This window comes from Lactuca virosa, chromosome 2 (genome assembly GCF_052849685.1).
Source record: "Lactuca virosa cultivar CGN04683 chromosome 2, Lactuca_virosa_CGN04683_v6, whole genome shotgun sequence".
NCBI classification, from domain to species: domain Eukaryota; kingdom Viridiplantae; phylum Streptophyta; class Magnoliopsida; order Asterales; family Asteraceae; genus Lactuca; species Lactuca virosa.
The window spans coordinates 165,549,281-165,572,952 of NC_136427.1; the positions used below are offsets into that span (position 1 = coordinate 165,549,281).

A 23,672-nucleotide genomic window follows, 5' to 3' on the forward strand; every position below is an offset into this window, starting at 1 on the left:
GACATTAATCCAACAGTCTCCTACTTGGATAAGTCTAAAACTATTATTGAGTATGACTTCAAAACCTAACTCGCAATTGTAGCTCTTAAAGCCGCTGTCGAACTCTGACCTTGTCAATGACTTGTCCATTAGATAAGGGATCATATATTCCTCAATTCTAGATATCATATGGACTGAGACATGGATTATAATCATTCTCTCTGTCCATTTGTTGTTTCCCGATTTTCGATTTATGATGACTGACTGATTGAACAAATCAAATCAGTCCTGGCTTGGCCAAGCACTCACATGTGTCATCGCTAAATCATTGAGGGGCCCACATATATCGCTTTTATCCCGAAGGTAAAAGGAATGGATAAAATTCGACTCATATGGTTTGTTCTACTACTTGTTGAATCATACACAAAGGCACGTTTTATAACATCGAGTTACCAAATGCGTTTTCGTGCAATCAATGTATAACCAACTCATAGTAACAACTCATATCTCTAGGTTTGAAGAATATAAGATATTATCGTCTCATGATCACTCGTGATAAAATCCATGAAGTGATTCAAATGAGCGCGGGTTGAATCCAATACTCAGAACTTATGAGCACTCATGAGTGTTGTAGCACCACTTTGTCCACCAACTTGGACCTCTACAAACCAACCCATGACACTCTTGATTCATATCTACTTCCAACATATGACCGACTGTGGATAGTTTGAATAACTTAATCATTCAGGAAGAGCGACTTAGTTATTCTGGAAGTCAAAACATGCAAAGTGAAACACAAGAATAAATGAATCAAATATGGTATCAAACCCTATGAATATAAATAAACACTTTTATTTATCACCATACTGATTACTCATTATTCATTGTTTCGGTTTTATCAACTTTATATTTGAATTAAAAACACTAGTTGTCCCATGCTCCAAGCATGTACACTATGTTTTTCTTAAACAATAGCTTTGCCATACACCAAGTATGCACTCTATGTTTGTCTATGATCATTACTTTGTGAAATAAACCAATTGAACATAATTTCAATGATTCTAATTTCACACTCCCAAATCCTTATCGAAAAATGTGAGAATTTCAAATTCCTATCATTTATCGAAATCTGTTTAGATTTTAAACTTATATGCACTGACCCTCCTGTAATGAATATGTACAAAGTCACAAAGACTTGTCAACAGTCATTATAAGGTATTCCAATGGAGATCAACTCGATGGAAACTAAGTCTCATATTCAAAGTACATTGCTTTGGACATGCTTCTTGCATTAAGTTTTCTAATCTTACACATATAACTTCCACCTATGGAGACAACTCCATATTCTCATTTTGACTATCACTTCTGAATAAGAGATGCCTCTTTTCAGAATATGTCAATATGGTCCTTCCAAAATTAGCACTATACTTCCAACTGTCCCTGAGCAACCAATCTTTGGTAAACCTCAGATTGTCCTCGACAATTGCTTAATCATTTTAGTCATATCCAATTCTAGACCTTTTCCCTTCTTAATGCCTCTGGGCATTTGGAAAAATTTAGAAATGACAAATATTATAGCACATGCAATCGATCCTGTACCCAAAGCAAATGGTACACGATTCATGATGTCTCACATAAAGACATGATTCTAGACCAGTCTTTTGCTACAATATTTTTATTTGCCATGTTTTCAAAATTTGACTATGAAGAGGGATGCCGTAACCATAATCGAATTTTGAGAACGCAATATATAGAATTTCCTTAAGTTGAACCAATCCAACATGAAATTCATATATATATTCTTGACTAAAGATGATTAAGGTCTCAATCTAAGCCTTTAGAACTGAAATGAAGTATATCCTCTCCCTTAATTATAGTAAAACAACTTTTTCAATCCCTGCAGCCTCACGAATTGAAACTTTTGTTTTCTATAATTAACATTGCTAACTTGCAAAACTAACAATAATTATCATGCTCCCACTAACATGATGATTATTAGCATAACACTTATGCTCCCACTAGCTTTGACATGTACTCAGAAATCAGCTGGACTTCTAGAAATCAATACTTTATTGACTTTCTTACCAAAGTTCAGATTACTGATACGAGATGCTTTGATAAAACTTTATCAAAATCATACACCTTTCCTTAGATAGCATGCATGTGTGTCTAAACAATTTCAGAACTATGAAAAGGGATGCCGTAATCATAGTCTCAATTGTTTAGACCTTTTGCTATCTGCTTCAAATCTACTTGGTGGAAGTGTTTCCTCACCATCATTTTCATGAATCGGAGAGAAACCTTATGACCCTTAGATTTTATGGTGTATGTGTTCTTATCCATGTGAATCATCAAAACCATAGTCACAATACAAGGATAATGACAAATCCAAACTCATATGGACTGAACTTATGCAATCTTAACTTCTTGCCACCTGGCAGTACAGGGCCTGCCATTGCTTCCAAGTTGTTATGCAACCAATTGAGAACTTTCAGAACTGCTATGCAAAGCCAACTTTAACTGGAATGGGCACAGAATATGTCAACACGATAGGTTATAAACCTCAAGTCGTGTGCTAGTAAAGAACCTCAGGTTTTATTCTTGATTAGTTCTTGAAATTCTTTTTAGGATCTTTAAGACTCCCACTATCCTCTTGACATATAAGACTATCTTGCCAAATATTCAAGAGATAGTACGGATTCTTTATCAAGACAAACACTTCACACAATTGGCCTTAGTTGGTCTTTGTTTTATCCAAAACATCACAACTTACCAATTTCAAATGTACAAGAGTAGGACACTTTTACTCTTACATTTGAAAAGTGTTTTAAACCTTTCTTTAAGATATGTCACTCAAGTTACAATCTTGGAGTATGACTCTAAGAATTGTTTTGGATCGAAGTATGACTCATCTTCCTGATCTAACCATTTCAACAATTCATGACTCCTCTTCTTAGTCATAAGAATGCACTAAGATGACCTTTAGAGGACTAATTGTGATATGATTTCTAAATCATTAAGATGATCACAAACATGATACTAAAGTACTCTCCCATCTTTTCAGATTTGAGAAACTTTTATCTTTCTGCCTAATTTGATTCTTCCCATTCGTTCTGCCATACATTGAGACTTTTCCAATGTTTCAGAATTATACTTAAACTTGTAAGTATAACCATATTTACTAAACTTTAGTAAATCAAATAGTCTTAACGAGCTTTGTGGTGGACATGACCAGTGCACAAGAATGTGTACTCGATCCCTTTAGTCCTTCACTTGACTCACACATCCATGTGAACAAGTAATTAGTCTTGATTTTCCAATGCTTGAAAGTTCTCATTCATCATACTATTCAACTTGCATGATTCCAAGTTTCGGTCCAATTGAAACTTGGGTGATGAGGAACTTTCCTGATTTGGTAAATTTAGACACTACCACAAATGAAAGAATCAAATCCATTTTCCAATATTGCTGTCAGTGGAATCATATAAGCAACAATTTTCCACAAATGCCATTGTAAGGATACTTCAAATAAATAAAATTAAACAATTTTCTTTTATTTTAAAACTTTGCGGAAAAACTTATCCTTACAATCCACATGGAAAATTGTTGTTATCTATTCCTTAGCAATATATCATAACTTCTTAAGCAACTGCTCAAAATTCTGATGCGATCGAAATCCACCTTCGCGATCAGAATCAGCATATACTTCCTTTAAGATTTCTCTCTATTCTTTGATTCTTAAAACATCAACATGTGACCCAGTCACATCATGTAATGAGGATCTCAGAATAGAAGTTAACAGAGTTAGATAATGGGCTCTACCTGATGTAGAGTCAAACTTATTGACTTTAACATCCTTAGGTAAATTTGGCAGCTTTGCAATCAACGCCCCTTCCTTTGGCAAAATAAACATATGGACCCTTTGGTAATGGGACTATCTCAGACTTAGCCTTTCTGTTTACTATTTGGTCAACCGGGTTGACTATGGCCAATCCCTTTCCATTGGGAAGAGAATGCTTTTTCTCGATTTCCATTGTCACCATTGTCACTGTCCATAAATTTTTTTGGAAGTTGATCTTCTAATCAAATTTGCTTTACTATCGTTCCAAATCATTGCTGATTCAGCAGCACCAAGCAAATAGATATGATCATTAAGGTTCATGTCATAGTCTGTTTCATAGTAGTCCCAAAGGAACTCACTATGTGACTTAGAAAGTGATTGAACATCCAACTTTCTCAAGACTTTGACACCCAACTCTCCCGGGTTGTCAATATGTGACTTCATCTCTAAGATGTGATCACACATAGAACTTGCTTGCCATTAGGGCTTGAGTGACCTTGAACTTGTGGGTTAGGGAGAATAATTGGAGAAGGTGGAGGAAGAGAAGTATGACTTCCATGAGCCAAACTCGGGAAGTCATATTCATTAGGAAAGCTTGGTTTGGGAAGATCATTGTTGTCTAAACCAGACATCAACAATGGGAGAAATTCACGTAAAGTTGTTTTAAGTCGTTAATATAACACCCAATATGATATATTAAGGCTAGGACCCAACAAACTATTTTATAACTTGGAAGAGGGATGCCGTAATCCAAGCTATAAAATATTTGAAGGTAGGTGAATGACGATTCACCAATTTCCACCAAGATAAACAAAATGTATTATTAGGTTTTAATTGGTTTTGAAACTCCTAGATTCTTTTGAGATTCATTGAACTTTTCAATGGCATGTTTCAATCTCGAGTGTGCCCTTCAGGTTTTGTGACTAGGATGCCGAGGATCACAAAACAAGGTGTGAAGTAACCATGCAAATATACTTGGCACCCTTAATATTTACCCCTCAATCGATGTGCCGGTTAACCACACACGCTCCAACAATACTATGATAAACATTAAGTTACCCTTTGCCTACCTTGTTAATTCCAGGTTAGTGTGCCGGTTAACCACACACGCTCCACTAACAGCTTAAACAAAGTGCAAAGTGTAATTTCATGGATTAGCACCTTATTCACATTTTCCTAAGTAACTAAGATTGTGAATTTATAAAAGGTTTAGTTACTTAGTATTTATCATTAATACTTTTAATGAAGGGAAAATTATAGTCCTTGTCCTACCTGTTCGGCTAACGACCCTCCACCAGTCAAGAAAGCGGTGGGTGAGAGTGGACACCCACTAAACTGCCATTTTATAGGCAGTAACCTTATACCCCCTTATAGATCGGCTTCGTGAATGAGGCCTACTAATGGTAAGACGACTTGCTCTTATACATATAATATATTAAACTTTTAATATTATAATAGTATAAGGGTGTATTTTAGACATTTAAAATACTTGGTGGTTTAATCTATTAATTAAACTATACTCTTAATTTAATTAAATTTAAACCATGTCATTATGGAATTATTAATTCTCCTTTAATTAAACACTTTAATTATCTATTAATAAAGTCCATAAGAGTTAATTGAATTATTCAATAAAAACATCATAATTCCAATTATTAAATTCAAAATTAAAACCATTTAATTAATTGTTTAAGTTATGAACCCAAGAGTTTTAGAATTCAATTCTTTTTTTTTTATCATAAAAAAAAACTTTTTCCAAATTCCAAAACTTGAGGGCAAGTTTTGTAACTCTTGAAAACTTTTGGATTCCATAACTTATGGAGTTAAATACTTGTTTTATGATGAAACTTTTCATGTTCCATAACTTAAGAACAAGTTATGGAATTCTTTAAAACATTAAGACTAAGTTTTGTAACTCCATAAAAAACTTTGAATCAATTTTTTTAAAACCTTTTCATATCCATAACTTATGGAGGTTTCAAAAAACTCTTTAGATCAAACTTTTAAAACTAATAAAATAATCATATCATTTTATCTTTTACTAAATTTGACCTAATTCAACTCATATAGCAAATGATTCAAATTTTACAAATAATTAGTTTTTCACAAAAACAAGTAATTATCTTAAAATTTGACAAACGTCATGTTTTTTTTCCTTTTTTTCCAACTTTGAAAATAAAACATTTGCATCAATATAACAGAAAACAACCCATGGCTCTGATACCACTGTTGGGTTGTGAGCATTCTAACACTCCTATGGTGTACATGCAACCCTATAAACCTTGGATCTATGTTTTCTCTATTATACATGCAAATATTAACTATTCCAAGGTTTCATCCTAACTAGCATATTATGAAGCACCTATAATACAAAGTTCTAGTTAGATGACATACCTTTTGATGTAGCTTGATGTCTTCAAGCTTTAAGAGCTTAGCCCCAATAGTGTGGAAGCCTCAAATGGAATCACAAATCACCAAAACACCTTGGAAGAACTTGAGAGAATATGTATGCACACTAAAATCGGCTCACTCTTATTTTCACACACTTGTTCCAATTTTGTGAGCCAAGGACCCCTTTATATATTATGGAGGATTAGGGTTACATCCATGTAAACCCTAATACCCATGACCTTTCATTTACATAGGATCCATGGGTTAAAAGCTCCATGGACCATCCATGAAAGCTTAGCCCAACCTAAATGAACTTGGCCCATTCCATATATATAAGAGTCCATATTTAATTAGTTCTTTTTGATCACTTAATTAATTCTAAATTAATTCTTGATCAATACTAATTAAATAATATGATTCCATATTAATATATTAGAACTTATAATATATTAATATAAATCATAAATATACTATTCTCAAAAGATTATCCATATAAATTGTGCCGGTGAAGTGCAACCCAAATGGATCATGCCGGGTCGGGTCAAGTACATACCAAATATAGTTATGGACTTAGACATTAATCCAACACCAGGTTCCTTGGCCAGGCGCGCTTTTGTCGTGCTAGCATAGGCACGTCATCAAGTCCCCCAGTCCAGTAGCCGTAGCGTTGCAGCGCTAGTTGCGGCGTTCTGGGCTTGATTGCTCTACGCGTGTCTGTTTCTTATTCGCCAGCCGTTCCGATTTAAATGCCGATGTGACCGCTCATGATGGCTGGCGGTTACGTCATTGTGTCAGTCATTTTGAATATCCCGCCTCTTCCATTTCTATAAGAAAGTTCATAGGGTTTTCTTCTTGCCCGTCATCTTCTTACCATCTTCTTTGTTTTCATACTGTTTCTTTTCTTAACCTTTCCATGGCAAATCTTCCCGGTGTTCTTCCTTCTGCGGCTGAGTATCAACAACTCGAAACTGCTTATGGCCTTTCTTCCTTGGAGGGCGTAGAATTTCCCTCACCTGGTTCCTCCATTTCATCCCCTCCCCCTGGAAAAATTGGGATCTATCAGAAAACCTTGGATGCTGGTGTTCGTCTTCCATTGACAGATTTCCAGGAAGAGATCCTTCATAGGGATGGTTGCAGTCTGCAGATGTTGACTCCCAACGCCGTCAAGAAAGTGGTGGCGTTCGAGATGATCTGCCGTGCTAACGGTTTTCACCCACACTACTTTGTTTTCAAATGTTTCTTCAGGTTCTGTCTTACCGGCGACAAGTGCACATTCTTTGTCCGACGGGGAGGGCATGCTTTGGTCCCTGACGGACAAACGCCCAAAAATTGGCAGGATAAATGGCTGTGGGTGAATCAAGGCCTAGTTGGTAGCGGGTGATATCGTGCAAATGCCTTTGCTGACACCATTCCTAAGCTTTTTCCCCATAATCAGCGAGTTGCAGATTTTTTGAAGGATGTTCAAGTGTCTCCTGAAGACTATTCTGAGGCCCTGCTTTCTGGCGTAGGGATGAGTCCTTCGTGGAGGCGTCGTGGCAAGATGGCGGTCTTCTTCTGCGTCGTCGACGGTAAGTGCCTGCTTCTTCCTCTTTTCTGTATGTATTTAGTTGAGGCTAAAGCTTTATGTTTTCATGCTCTCAGGTGTCGAATCTCCCTTGTCCATGGATGATGTTCTTCGAAAGCGCTATCGGGGGAAGTTGGAGTATCGGGAAGTATACTTAGTGGAAAGCCTCACTCCCCCTCGTCGGATAGACCAGCTTGCTCTGACCGCCGCTTCATCTACTTCTCCAACGACCGGGGGTGGCTTGTCGTCCGAGGCGAACCCTCTGAGTGCCCGCCCTATCTCGGCCATCATGCCATTGGGCGGTGTTCACCCTTCTTCCGCGGAGAGTAGCGAAGACAGCAAAGAGGGGATCGTCTTCGACGCCCGACGTATGCAGGCTAAGAGGAAAGCCGGTATGGCTATGGGAGAGTCGGCCACCGTCCTGCCAAACATTGCCAAGCGGATTCAGACCAGGCGCAATTTCTCTCGTTTTCTGAATTTCATTGCTTCGGCTCCGAAGGGCGTTGTTGTAATCCCTGATGACGACAATCAACAGTCCGAAGGGATCGTTGGGGCGTGTAATCAGCCCGTTGCTTCTTCCGTAATTGTTTCTTCCACACCTATTCAAACCACCTCTCCTGCTCCTGCTAAGATTTCACTTGCAAGAGACCTGGACGAGCAATATCAGACTCCTGCTTCTCGGGGTGGCCCTGCTGGCGGGGATTCTTCCAGTCCTCCTAATTTTGTCCCCTCTTGGAATCTTCATAGCGAGTCATGCCTTTCCGTTCGTGCTAATGCTATTGAGTTTGCTCGGCACACTTTTCCACCGGCTGCCGTCACTGATATGGATGCCATGGGTAGTCCTGCTCTCTCGCACAACATGTCTTATGCCGCTGCACAGGCAATGTTTTATCTTGTTGCTGGTGCGCGACGTATCCAATCCCTCGGAGAAATGGAGGCTACCCATGGCCGGTGTGGTGTCCGTATCTCGGAATTGGAGCGTCGTGTTCTTGAGCTTGGGGATGATCTTCGTCGGTCTGAAGAGAAATGCCAGCTTCTTTCCTTGGAGAAAACTGTTGCGGAGGATGCCAGATCTGCCATGGAAGTGAAAATTGACTCTCTCACCCAGGTTAACGAGGGTTTAATCATTCAAGTTGAAAGCCTCGAACTTGATGCTGCTGATCATGACCGGGTAACTGCTTCTTTGCAAGCGAGTGCCGACGCTGCGCTTCGTGACTTAGACTGGTTGGTGCGGGTGGGCGTTGTGCGGATTGTCGACAAGTTGATTGAACATCCGAGCTTCATGAATGTTGTAAGCCTTATTCGACACTCTGCCTTTGTTGCTGGGGCGGAGTCCGTTCGTAATGCTTCGGTGGGTGTTGGTCTTGGAGATGTCGCTGCTGGTGCCTCCTCCGCTGGTCCTATTGTGAGTATGAATGAGGCTCTTCTGTCGTTTGCTAGTATGGATCACACAGCGCTCTTGGGATTAGGAGATTTAGACATCCAAGGGATTCGTGACTTGTGTACCTTCTCTGGTTCTGAGGGTACTCCTGAAGCTGTGGCAGGTAACGAAGGAGAAATTGTGCAGCTGGGTGAACATACTGTTGGGTCGGACAAGTGTGGGGGTGAGGGTGATGTTGGTGCAGGTGATGAGAATATGGAGAATGATATGGTTGTTTCTGTGGGCGATGGTGATGGTAATGAAGAAGATGAAAATGTCCTTGCATCGTGTGCTACCCCTCCAGGGGCGTGAAAACTCTCCTTTTCTTTTGACACATTTATGTTTGTTGCTTTGCTACAGTTCCGAATGTATGTTTACTCATCTTGTTTTGTTGTTGGTGATGTAAGATATGGGCTTTTGTTTAATCGAACTTATGGTTTATCCTGATTGCATATTTTGGGAGTATTAACTAATACGCTAAGTACTAGGACCAACGCCTTAAACGTTTGATTTATATTTGGTATGTAGATTGTTTTGATGCACTAAGCATCTGGCTTTGTCAATGCGATATTCGATACACTAAGTGTTATGATTGAATGCCCTAAGCATCTGATTGCCTCATTGAGTTTGACACATTGAATAGTTCGATGCACTAAGCAGTCGATTGCATTACTATAAGATTTAATACTCTAAGTATTCAATGCATTAAACGTTCGATTACATGTGTCAATTACAAGCTCTAATACACTGAGTATCAGGATTGCGGTGCGCTAGGCATGGGGTCCCATACGCTAAGTACTGGGATTTGGTACGCTAAGTACGACATTTCATTGGTGTTAGGCAGCTGGGTCTGCCCTTTCTTGCAAAAGATTGCGTTCCTCTCAAAAGAAGAATTTTTTTAGGTTCCTGACATTCCAAGTTCTTGGTATCTGCCTTCCTTCCATTGTTTCCAGGACATATGCTCCGTTTTGGTTCGCTTCCACGATCTTGTATGGGCCTTCCCATGTTGGCCCCAACTTGCCCTGGGGTTGAGCTCGACTCGCTTCGTTTCTTCTCAACACATATTCCCCCACTCTGAACGCTTTCTCTTTGACCCTTTCGTTGTAATATCTTTCTGTTACGCGCTTGTAAGCGGCCTGGTGCATCTCCGCCCTTTCCCGCCGTTCTTCTAGGATATCCAGATTCAGCCTTAGGTCTTGAGAGTTGACCTCCCCGCTAGTATCGGTTACTCTCAACGTGCCCACCGTTATTTCCAAGGGGAGCATCGCCTCCGCTCCGTATGTTAGCCCAATTCCCCTTAGCTTTTCCTAGCCGCTTTTTGATTCCATTTACAATGGTCCGGTTAGATACCTCTATCTGCCCATTCTCCTGTGGATGCGCCACCGATGTGAATCGCTGGCTGATTCCTTTGCTAGTGCACCAGTCCCTGAATGGGTTCTCAGTGAATTGCAGGCCGTTGTCACTGACCAAAATTTTGGGCGTACCGAATCTAGTCATGATGTTTTTCCATACAAACTTTATCATCTGTCTTCCAGATATGCACACTAAGGGTTCCGCTTCAATCCATTTCGTGAAATAGTCCACCGCGACCACCATGTACTTCAGCTTTCCGGGTGCCTCCGGGAACGACCTACTATATCTATTCCCCATTGAAAGAACGGCCAAAGGATAGATATGTTAGACAGTGGTACAGGAGGATTCGCTTGAACGGGCGCGAATGCTTGACAGTCTCCACACTTCCTGGTTAGCTCTGCAACGTCCTGATATGCGGTAGGCCAGTAAATTCCCATTCGGAGCACTTTTCCTGTTAAGGCGCGCTCGCCCTCGTGCGCGCCCGCTTGGCCTGCATGCACTTCCTGAAGCGCCTCCTTCCCCTTTGAACTATCTACACATTTCAGCCATGGTGTCGTGAACCCTTTTCGATATAGTTCCCCATTTATTAGCGCATATGAGGGTGCTTTTATGCGTATCTTCCTGGCTTCGTTGTGATCATCTGGTAGGACGCCCCGCTGCAAGTAATCGACAAACGGGGTCATCCACATGGGTCCGTTGGTTGAGAGGGTGCTCACCTGTCGTTCATCTATGCTCCTTTCTTTAAGTACTTCTACCAGAACTTTCTTTGACAAATGATCAAAACATGTCGACGCTAATTTGCTTAGTGCATCCGCCCTTCTATTTTCACTTCGGGGTATTTGTTTAATCGCGAACCCCTTGAAAGATTGGAAGATTTGCTTTACTATCTTTACGTATCGCCCCATCCTTGGATCCCGTGTTTCGAAGCTCCTATTAACCTAGTTTGCGGCCAACCTCGAGTCTGTTAAGGCTCTTACGACTTATGCTCCCATTTGCTTTGCGAGACGCAACCCTGCAAGTAAAGCTTCATACTCTGCTTCGTTGTTCGAAGTGTGGAAGTCGAAACGAAGAGCGTACGTGATTTCTTCTCCTTCTGGGCTAATCAGAATTAGGCCTGCGCCCGAGCCCTCTCTACTGGATGCTCCGTCAGTGTACAACGTCTATCCCCGACTGTTGCCTGGTACTTCCTTTACCGCCCATATTCCTTCTTCAAATGAGTTTCCCTCGCCCAGGATTTCGAGCAAGAAATCTGCTAGCGCTTGTCCTTTGATGCTCGTCCTCGGTCGATAGCTGATGTCGTGTTCTCCCAGCTCAATCGCCCACTTCGCTAGCCGGCCCGACGTTTCCGGTTTGAGTAAAATTTGTTTAATGGGACAATTTGTGAGTACTTCAACCTGGTGCGCCTGAAAATAGCGTCTCAGACGTCGCGCTGCGTAGACAAGCGCCAGTACTAGCTTTTCCAAGGCGGGGTAGTTGAGTTCGGGGCCTTGCAGCGCCCGGCTGACAAAATACACCGGTTTTTGTTCCCCCTCCCTTTCTACCACCAATACGGAGGATATTGCCTCATTAGAGGTTGAAAGGTACACCTGCAATGTCTCGCCTGGAATGGGGCTAGCCAACATGGGTAATTTGTGCAGGGCTTCTTTGATCTGCTGGAGCGCTAATTCTGCTGCCGCCGTCCACTGGAAATTGCTCTTCTCGATGCATCCTTTTAGCGTGTGGAATAGTGGCACGACTTTATCAGCTGATTTCGAGATGAATCGACTGAGGGCTGTAAGTTTCCCATTCAATCCTTGTGCGTCCCTTAAGGTGCCTGGAGGTGGTGTTTTCATGAACTCGTCTACCTTGGTTGGGTTGGGCTGGATGCCTTGTCTGGTGACATAGTACCCCAAGAATTGTCCTTCTTCGACCCCGAACGTACATTTGGCCGGGTTCAGCTTCATCTTGACTCTTTCTAGCGTGCTGAAAGTTTCTTCGACATCCCGTAGTGTTCTTTCTTCGTCCGGGCTTTTAATTACCATATCATCGATGTATACCTCGATGTTCCTCCCAATTTGGTTGGAGAATATCGAGTCGACTAGCCGCTGGTACGTGGCTCCCGCATTTTTTAATCCAAATGGCATTTTGGTGTAACAGAAGGTCCCGTGGTCTGTATATAAGGCTGTCTTCTCCTCGTCCTCCTTGTTCATCAGAATTTGGTGGTAACCTTTATACGCGTCTAGGAAGCACTTGAGCTTGAAACCTTGCAGCGACTCCACTTTTTGGTCAATTTCTGGTAGGGGATAACAGTCTTTGGGGCATGCCTTGTTTAGGTCAGAAAAGTCGATGCACATGCGCCATGCTCTATCATGCTTCCGTACCATGACGGGATTGGCGATCCAGGTTGGGAAAACTGCTTCCCTCACAATTCCAGCTTCCATCCGCTTGGTCACTTCTGCGTTAATCGCCCTATTGCGGTCCCCACCTTGGACCCTCTTTTTCTGTTTGATCTCCTTCGCTCCCGGTCTGGTCATGAGCTTGTGCTCGATTACTTTCCTATCCACCCCTATCATGTCTGTGGGGGTCCATGCGAGCACATGCTTGTACCGCCTGATTAGGTCGACCAACGCTTCCCTGGTGCGAGCCGGAAGACCATGACCGATACTGATTGGTTGATCGGGGTATTCTTCATTGATCACCTCCTTTCCTTTCGTGGACTCAGCCCGTGCTTTCTTGGTTTCTCTCGCGATTTACGCCGGTCGCATGACCGTGAAATATTGCAATTCTTTTGGCGGTGTGGCGAGAATCATGGCCGGGCCGTCCGCGGTGTTAAACTTCACGACCTCGTGCATTGTTGACGGGACCGCCCCTAGTTTAAGCAGGGCAGTTCTTCCCAAGTTGATATTATGCTCTGCCGAGTTTCGGATTACCACAAAGCCAATCAGAACCGTTTTCTTTCGCTACTTATCATGGCTGGTTAGCGTGAGAGGTAAGTGGATTGTGCCAAGAGGCCATAGACTGTGCCCTGTGAATCCCACTAATCTCCCTGTTGTGGGCCTCAGGTTGTCTTTCCAACTGTCCGGAAGCAGACGAAAACAGTGCTTGTAGATTATATCTGCCGAGCTCCCCTTATCGATGTATACTCGATGTACAACGATGTTCTTAATGGAGGCTTAGATGATGAGTGGATTATCGCCCCTCCAGCCTTCCGGACTGGGGTCCTGTGCTGAGAACGTAAGTGGCCGTGTTGAAATTGCGGCGCATCCGGGGTCCACTGGTCGCGATTCTCGACCTCTTTTGTCGTGGGTCATGAATATCTCTTTAGGCTGGGCGCCTTCTCGTGGCGCGCTCTTAGCATTCTCGGCATCAAACTTAGCGCGTAGGCTTCGCGCTACTTCTACTAGATCCCCCTTGAGTTGCTTCTCCTCCATTTCTTTCTTGAGAACAGAGTAGTTGGTGGTATCATGTGTTTTGCTCTTGTGATATTCGCAATATCGACTCTTGGGCGCTTTTACTTGTTGTTGCTTCTCCATGACCACATATACGTCCGGCCTGCGGCTCCTCTTATCGTCCCTGACGAACGGCCTGAAACGCCCTTGGAGTCTTCTCCCTCGCCCAAAGTGCCTGTGCCCCCCTTGAGCCTCCATGCGGGTTGGGCTATGGCGTTTTGTCATCATGGCATTCAGGTATGCCTGATTCGTTGCTTCACCTTCCTCTTGTCTCAAGTACCGTTCTACCTTTTCTTTTAGTTCAGCTCGCGTCTGGGGTTTCTTGCCCATCAGCTTCTGGGACAAGGGGCCTGGTAGGAGTCCCCACGTGAAGGCTCCAGCTATGAGGCCGTCGTCGTGTCCTGGTACATCCAGTGTGGCGTTGATGAACCTTGTGAAGTACTCCCTCACGCTCTCGCCTTATTTTTGTTTGCAACCTATGATGGAGTGAGAGTCTCCTTTATACTTTCACAATTGCATGAAGTTGGTAAGGAACAGGTACTTAAGCTGGGCAAAGTTGTAGATGCTACCTGGGCGGAGTGTTTTGAACCATGTTTCTGTATTCCCGTCAAGTGTTGTTGGGAAATACGTGCACCAGAACCTCTCGTCAAGCTTTAACGACGTCATGGTCCACTCATACGTATCAATGTGACTGTCTGGGTCAATGGTGTTGTTGTAGGTTTTGAGGTGAGGTAGTTTGGCTGTATTTGGTATCTCGTAGTCTAACAATTCTTTAGCGAATGGAGATGTGACACTTCGGGATAAACAGTCCTAATTTGGGATGGCTAATGGCCCTTGCGAGTGAGGTTGATGAGGAAAAACACCTGATAGTGCATGATAGCCTGGGCTTGGGCCATAGAAGGACTGCTGTTGGAATGGTAGTTGAAGTGAATACCCTGGGGAAAAAAGGTGTGGTTGCGTCGGAGGGTTGCTTGTTGAAGCTTGCTGCCGACCGTCGTTAGTGGCGATAATAGGCTCACCCCATGTGCCTGCCGTAGGGTAAAAAACCGGTGTGGGAGTTATCATGGTTTGCGCCAACGGTGGTAACGAAAGCATCGAATGTGTGCCCATCGACATTTGGTTCGGTAGTAACATCTGGGATGACGGTTGGATGTTTGGTATTTGGCTTAACGAGAGTATCGTTGAAGGGGTTGGCAGTAGGTGTTGCATCGTCGGTGTGAAGAATGGTGATATCGGGGGTATCGGAGACTGCGTCGCCGTTGACTAGAAGGTTAATGGCGTCTGGGTTAGTGTGGCTAAAGGCACCGTCGCCTGAGCCGGTCCTGGCTGCTGGATTGAGAGTTGCGCGGCGGTACTGACAGTTGTGTTTGGAGGTGTGGGTGGTGGACGGTTTTCCGACGATATCGCAGTTACCGTAGAACCTCCCTCACCCGTAGCGTTACTGTTAGCCGTCGTCGGTGGCGGTGTTTCATCCAGCGGCGCCATGGTTTGGATTGGGCTGTTTTGAGCTCCTCTGTGCCCATTGTTTCCGTCGGACGCCATTGATTTCTTAGGGGGGTGCTTTTAGTTACGTTCTTCGTCATACAAACGGATGGCGCCAAATGATGCGACCTTGACTAAACCCTCGCCAGTGCTCTTCTATCGGAACTCGGGTAAACTCTGCAAGATCACAAGAAAGAGAGGCCGTCAGCCGTTTCCCGGGAGGAGGCTCCCGGAAAGACGCTCCGACGGTCAAGTTAGAAGGTATTCTAGGGTTTCTTGAGTGTAAAGCCGTAGAGAAGTGCTTACCTGGTGAGTTCTAGAGCGTATCCTTTTATACTTAGCGATCCTGCCTTATCCGTACGCGACAAGATCGCTTTAAGGAGACAGGGCCAGAGGCAGTGATTGGTGGTTTGTGCGCCTTTATCCGTTAGAGCGCCCTTATTGGCTCTGACGGTAATGGTCTGATCATGCCTCTTGTCCCTTGACCGTACCTTTTGTCTTGACGCTGGGAGCGTCCCTGGCGGGTGCGAGCTTTTTGTCGGGACATTGAGAGCGCCTCTAGCGGGTGCGAGCCTTTTGTTTGGACGCCCTGCTCTTAGGGGCGCCGGCGGGCGCTGAGCCCGCTGAGCTTGGTTCGGCTGGCGCACCAGGTTCCTTGGCCAGGCGTGCTTCTGTCGTGCTAGCATAGGCACGTCATCAATGATCATTTTAATTTGAAATAACGATGATACAGTTACAGTTAATACATCAAACTTTGTATAAAAATATATGTTTGCAAATCTATGATTATTGATTACTATTTTTATAGTTTATATTTTATTTTACTTTGTCACCTATGGTTTCCACGGGTTATAACCTAGTATATATATATATATATATATATATATATATATATATATATATATATATATATTATTGAAAAATACATCATCAGTGTAAATAATTTCAGGAACGTGTTACGTGTGTGAATAGGAAAATTTTGATAAAGAGTGTTTTTAAGGACTGTCTGTGAGACTGTGAACCAGACCCCATCTCCAGATTAAAAATAAGGACTGAGTCATGCCCAATAGGCCCAACTTAAATAACACCGTAATTTTTATGTTTTAATTTGAGTTGTATCGTTTTTTATTACTATTTTCTGTTTTATTATATTTTATTTTTTCTTCTAAAGTATAAATCTAATATATAAATCTAATATGGAGTTTTTATTAGTTTGACATTTTTATTCTACAATTTAAGCCAGATATGTTCGAATACATCTTTTGTTATATAAATTTGTTTAACAATACCTCAAGTAAGTTACACAAAAATAAAATAAAATAACTGTAGAAATTAAATGTATTTAGATTTTTTTTTTCAAAAAGATAAGTAATAAACAATTGGCACAATTTCTTTCGTTTTAATGCACCAAAAGAAAGTCAAAGATTGCATTTTTAATATTATTTGCTTATAATCCACATAACAAAAGCCTATTTCTGTGGGTATTATGCAATAAAAAATAGACTAAACTAGCGTCAATAAAATAATGGCCCGAAAGAGCGTAGTTGACTGTATCTTCATCACATGTTATGTATCACCTAGTGGCTATTGTCTAAGTTAGTTCAATTTCATACATATTGAACACTTGGTCAACCACAAAATCGATAATTTTGTTGGACAAATTGACTTATAACGGTTAAACATTTAATTTGGAAAGTTATACGTGATTGTTCTTTTTAATTTAATTAGTATAGATTGATTTAAAGAAATGATAAACTAGATCATTTGACTAGCCTAGATTAACCTCTTATGTAGGAGGTCAATTACATAATACTAACAATATCTTAAGTGTGTTAGGGTTTAAACTCTGGATCTTATGTGTGGAATTCGAGACCTCAACCACTAGATCCCATTATAGATGTACATAATGACTTAATGGGTTAAGACAAAAAGTTGAGCTTAATGTTTTATTACACTAGCATTTTACCTATTTGTGTTTCTTTTTTATTCTTCCTCTCCCAACTCCTTTGACATTAAAATTAATGAATACTGTGAATTTGATTTTCAAAATGTAAAAGTAAAATGATCGTTTATTCTCATTTATACGATTTATCCAGTTTCGAAAAATACTTACTTTATACGTGAAAATTCTATTGAGGCACACATTATGACATATTGAATCACTTTACATATACAAGACTTAATGTTGGTGATTTTCTTGTCCTCAACACATTTGATGTAATAAAGGTTTATTTGAGATAAAGTGAGTTTAGTTTGGCTACATTCCGAGAACGAATGTGTGGTGCGCATACTCTGATAACTAATATAAGCTTTGGAATACAGGGTTAGGGGACAATATCCATGGTGGGGTTTCAAGGGCATCACCACGAGTGGGGTCTAAAGGTATCACCCATAGTAGGGTTCAAGAGGCAGAGCCACTAAGGCCCGAAACATAATCCATATAATAAAAATGGATTCAATCATTATTTTTCAGCCAAAAACCTAAAACTCATGTCTATTCCAAAGAACACTATGTTTCCTTCTAAAACCATCATCTTTTTCCTATAAATTGATGATTTGGTGTTGTAGAAAATACACATGAAAGATTACATTGTCACTCTATCGTATTTTTGCTTCGAAAAACATACAAACAACAAGGTATTATGTGTTGTGATTGGGATAGAGCCTGTAATCGAAATTGACTTTTTTGAATTATCTCACTTTTGAATTCGTGTAGCCTCACGCATAAGGTCAAATTACAAATTTCAAAAACCATGTTTAATGCGATCTAGAGAATTATTCAAATACATATTGTTATTGGAATCCTATTTTCTAACACATTCTTTATGAAAATAGAATGAAAGGATCGTAAGTGCTTATCATCTTACAGAAAGTTAAATTTTTTGAATATCAACTTAGAACATCTATAATATAGATATGTGTTTTTTATAAAATAAAAGCACTTTAAATTTTGAAAAGCTATGGTTGGAGTTTTTTCAAATTGTTAATTAACAAGCTTTTTACATGAGTCAACATTTCAACCATACAAATACAAACAACCCTAAAAAGAACAATATAAAAACGATCTCCTATTATAATAGATACAATAAGTTTTTTGTTTTTAAGTATTTTCATAAAAAAAATTATCTAAAAAACTCCCATGATCTTAGGGATGTGTTCTTGAACTTTTAAAGAAACAAAAACATAAAATCAACAATTGGTTGTCATAATTAAAAGCCGTCCATTTGGTTTTCAATAATAACCATCTAATCTCGTGATCGTTTGATGTTGATTCTTCCGAAAAAGGCTGAAAATGACTTTTATTTATCTTGATCATTGAAATTGATTCCTTGGGGTTTTAACATACCTGTTTATTCATATATAGTTCTATGAAGTTAAGGTGAAAAACAGCAGTATCTTAAAGGTTGTCGACCCACATGGGTCCAAGGTTTTATATAACATCATAACTAAATCCAGTACATGGATTCAAGTCTAATATTCCCTTTATATATCTTTGTTATTTCGTTTCGATATTGCCTATATTATCATGGCAGAACTATATTCTTTTATTCAAGTATAATATTCACTTTATGTATGGTAAATTAGTAATGATTTATAATGAAAAATGTCATTTTTAACAAAGCATGAATCTATCAATATTGATTTTTTTTGTATACAGTTGTATGTATATATGTACGTATAAAGAGAGAGAAGAATTAATACAGGAGGTTGGAAAAGAAGTGAAGAGAATTAAAAACAGAATTAATTGGAGAACATGGAAATAAATGGGATTAATTGCAACGAAAGATGGCATTTACAATATACATAAAGGCAAAGGCAACCCCCGAAACTTTAAATATAAATAAAATTAGAATTGCGAAGGGTAATTAAGAGGGGAAAATAGTATTTAAATGAATGATTTAGTGTTTACTCAACACATATGTAAATTAATTACCATCTAATCAAGTTTCTTTAAGTAAATTAATAATTTTTTATAACTATCTAAAATTATAATAATAAATATTTTCTTATTTTTGTTATATTTCAGACTTTTATATTATTAAAAATACGTAAAGCAAAGAAATAGAGACTGGGTTCTAGAATTAGACATATTTAAAAAAAAGTTAAATAAAAAGATAAACATAGAAGAAATTAAATTTGTATTTATCATATTGACGTAATGGCCTCATTATTCTCAACTGTCTCAATAAATAATTGCATTTATTTGTTTTTAATGGTTTTCTCATTCTAAAATACATTACTCTTCTTTTTTCAATGCTTGAACTACCCCATCTCATTCCTCCTTAACTACACATTTACTATCATACATTTTCTTTTCTTTTCTTAAAAAGCTTTTATCATTATTATTAACAACCAAAAATAAATGTCAAATTTTAATTAATTATGTGAACTGCAACATTGAAAAAATATTATTTTGTAATTCCTTAATTGTATGGTATTTTTTAACTTGAATAATGTCATATATTTATATTTCCACTTCACCGCTTTATGCATGTTTTTTACATTCAAACATTTAAAGTATGTATAATTGTGAAAATATGTGAACAATTTTTGCCTAATTTGTGCCTATCAAATAGCTGTTCAAGTCTTCCTCACTTGAATGCAAAATCTTGTTTAAATTTAACATTATAGTATTAGAGTAGATGAAAGCTGATTTGTACACAACAATTTTTTTATATACAACAATGTGTTTTAAAATATTATAATGTACAACTCTATAAAACATAGTAAAACAAAAAAATATCGTGTACAAATCACTCCCCGTAATAAAAACGTACAAATTCTTAAATCTTCACGATTTATGTGTAAGAAAAGGGCATGTCCAAAGGTTTCTAATATCATGTATGCCATTTTTTATTTAAAAACCAAGTTTTTATCTATTGACGGGAGATTGACTAATTTGAAGGCGATTTTTGATAATTTGAGAATACATCACATGTCGCTTTTCAAGGTCCCATACATGATCTTAAAGCTGCTGGAGGGCTCATTTTTTTTTTCTTCTAGAGGTCAATGTAGGAGAAAAAATTTCATTGGATTAGCAGGACGAAAGTTATGCTAAGTAAGAAAGAAGGAGGTCTTGGAGTTGGTAGCCTCTTCACCTTTAATATGTATCTTTTGTTTACATGGATATGATAGTATTTTAGCATCATGATATGTTGTGGGTGCGAGTCATAAAAGCGTTGCATGGCCCCATAGGTTTTATTGGGAAACCGATCCTAGGATTACTTACAATGGTCCTTGGGTTAATATTGTGAGAGCCATGAATTAGTTACAAACCAAGGGCAATGACTTGTAATAATTTGCAAACTTAAAGCGGGTAACAGGAAACATACCAAATTTTGGTTTGACACTTACATAGGGAATTCAAAATTTAATCACCATGTTTCTCGACTGTTTGCTTTTGATTTGAACATAAACTTGTTTCGTCTCTAATCGAGAAAATTTGGACTTGTGGTCTGTTATTTTAGGAGAAGGCCGAAAGAAGGGGTCGAAAATGACCATTAGGTCCGCTTAGTTAAATTAGTCCATGATTTTGTGTTTCATGGCCTCAACGATTGTTTGTTTTAGACTTTAGACTCTTTGGGTTTAAATATTTTAATGTTCAAGAGCTATTATAGAATGATATTTGCTAATAACATATGATCTTATAGGGTTACACCTTATAGCAAGTTACTACTAATTGATTATTTATTAAAGTAATTTGATTATTAATAAATATTATCAACATTTGTATTTAATTGAAAAATTATTATTTTGTGAAAAATAATATTTTACCAACTAATTAGAAATTACTGTTTTTAGGAAATAATAATAAAAGAGAAACATTAACTAATTATATTCATATGGCATGAATATATAATGATAGGTTTTATAGGCTAAAAAATTACATATGAAGCAAAAACCTTAACCGTTAAGTTCACATGCAACCTATAAATGATCTATGTTTTCTCTATATGATAGAAATAAAACATTGAAGATCAAGAAACCTAAAAATACCCTATAATAATCGAAATATACATACGATTAGGGTTTACATATCTTTTGATTATTATAGAAAATAACCAAACAAAATTCCTTCTTTAAGCTCTTGGAAAGCAAGCACCAAAAGCTTAGTGCCTCTAATTTTTTGTACCAAAACCCTAGCAATTAGAAGACTTAAGGAGAGAGGAGACGAGAGAGCAAAATTCGGCTCTTAGCTTGCAAGAAGGAGTGGACGGAAATCAACAGGCAGGGGGTCCTATTTATAGTTGATACAAGGAACCCTAGAAACCCTAGTTTGAATATAATATCAATATTTCAAATTAAGCAATTATCCAATCCCTTATTTATCTATAAGAAATATTCTAGAAACCCTAATGATACCCTAAAAAACCATCCAATGCCTGGAAGGTTATGGTATTTCCCTCATGTTCAACTATTGAACAATTACAGCTTAAGTTCTTACACTTTTAGTTAATCCAATTAATCCCAAAATTAATTCAAATTAATTTTTGATTGATTATTAATTAAAAAAAATACTATTTCTAATTAATATATTAATCAATAATATATTAACAAATAATTTATTGCTATTTATGAATCATATAATAAATCAATAAATCAACATCTCTCTCCAAATGTCATTATACTTAATTACTAGTTATGAAGGCAACCCCAAAAGAACTTTTTTTTTAATTTAAATATATACCAATTTGGTTATGATCTTAGACACCTTAATCCAACAGTCTCCCACTTGGATAACTTTATAACTACAATTGCAAGTATAACTTCTAAATTAACCATGAAAGTGTGCTTTCTGAAACAACTGCTGACACCTGATCAAATCAAATATTGGCCCTAAGATAAGTGATAAAATATTCCTTCATTATTCAAGATATGGTATGAACATGAGACATAGATTAAATCAATTCCATTGTCCAAAATTTTGTTTCCCGATTCCTGGTTGTGATGACATCATTTGACTACCAATTGAACACATCAATTTAGTCCTAGTTGGGCCCAACACTATAATGTCAACACCAAATCACTGAGGGACCCAAAGATATCGCTTTTCCCTTTAGGGCAAAAGGCACGTATAAACTTTGATTATATAATTGTATACTTTACTCATCAAATCATACATGACACTGCGTTTTATAACATCATGTTACTGATGTGTTTTATAACATGACACTGCGTTTTATAACATCATGTTACTAACACAAAGATTAGTGAGTTCCCCAAGATACCTCATACCATTCATACAATAGGCCTTGCCCGACAACCATCGGGCCCCACCCGAAACAGATCTATCAGTAACATGCGATGGGTCCCACCCAACACACTCATCAGGTCCTGCCCGGTATACATACAAACACATACAATACATGCAAGAGTCACAAAAATAGCTAGCATACTGTAACATAATCCAATGGGTTGGCATTGGTGCCTTCGACCCACAAGTACTGTGGGAAGACTCACCTCCTAATCTGAAAGATCACTGAACAGGAAACTGCTCTGAATATCAGCTCTACTGGTCACATATTCATTGGTACAAGACCAAACTTAACTTATAATCAATATACCCAAACTACCTTTAGGTCAAACTTAGTTAAACTCTTGGTTAAAGTCAAAGTCAACCGAGTCAACCATGTCAACTCGGTGAGTACGCTGGGCGTACTTAACATGTATGTGGGGCGTACTATGCATTTGAATAGAGTCGACGGGCTGACCACGTACGCACAATGTACGCGAGTGCCACTCTTTCTTCCCATTAAGAGCTTAATCCTTAAGCTCTTTCGCCTAAAATCTAGATCTAGCCCTCAAATGATGTTCTTAATCATAAAGTTTCCAACTTTATGATCTTGCATGGATATTAAGTGCTCTATACCAAAAATCCTAACTTCTTAACTCTTTAAGACATCTTAGCTCATGCATGGAAGGAAACTAAGGTCCAAGATTACATTTTTATGGTTCCTAATAACTGCATAATGGATAAAGTTTCCAACTTTATCCATTAAAATGGTCCAAACATCCAAGATCTAGTCTTTAAGTCTCAAAGGGAACAAAAGTGAAACTTTTTCAACTTAATCCATTAAGTCCAAGCCTCCAACCTTTAGATCTGAATTAATATGATGTTTAGATGGATAAAGTTTCCAACTTTATCCATAACAAGATCATAAAATTTCAGGATCTAAAATTTATGCACTAAAGTGACCAAAAGCTCATAACATC

At 38.9% G+C, this 23,672-nt stretch overlaps 1 protein-coding gene across 1 annotated transcript; it reads right to left on the reverse strand.

Annotated features, from left to right (window-relative positions):
• Nucleotides 1–10,796: 10,796 nt before the first annotated feature.
• On the reverse strand, nt 10,797–11,453 carry LOC145157945 (uncharacterized). Its single transcript, XM_079076918.1, has one exon. The coding sequence runs from the start codon at nt 11,451–11,453 to the stop codon at nt 10,797–10,799; it is 657 nt and encodes a 218-aa protein (XP_078933044.1).
• Nucleotides 11,454–23,672: the final 12,219 nt, after the last annotated feature.

What these genes read in the sequence shown, in the direction of transcription:
- LOC145157945 (XM_079076918.1), bottom strand. Translation starts at nt 11,453, where the DNA reads ATGGGGCGATACGTAAAGATAGTAAAGCAAATCTTCCAATCTTTCAAG.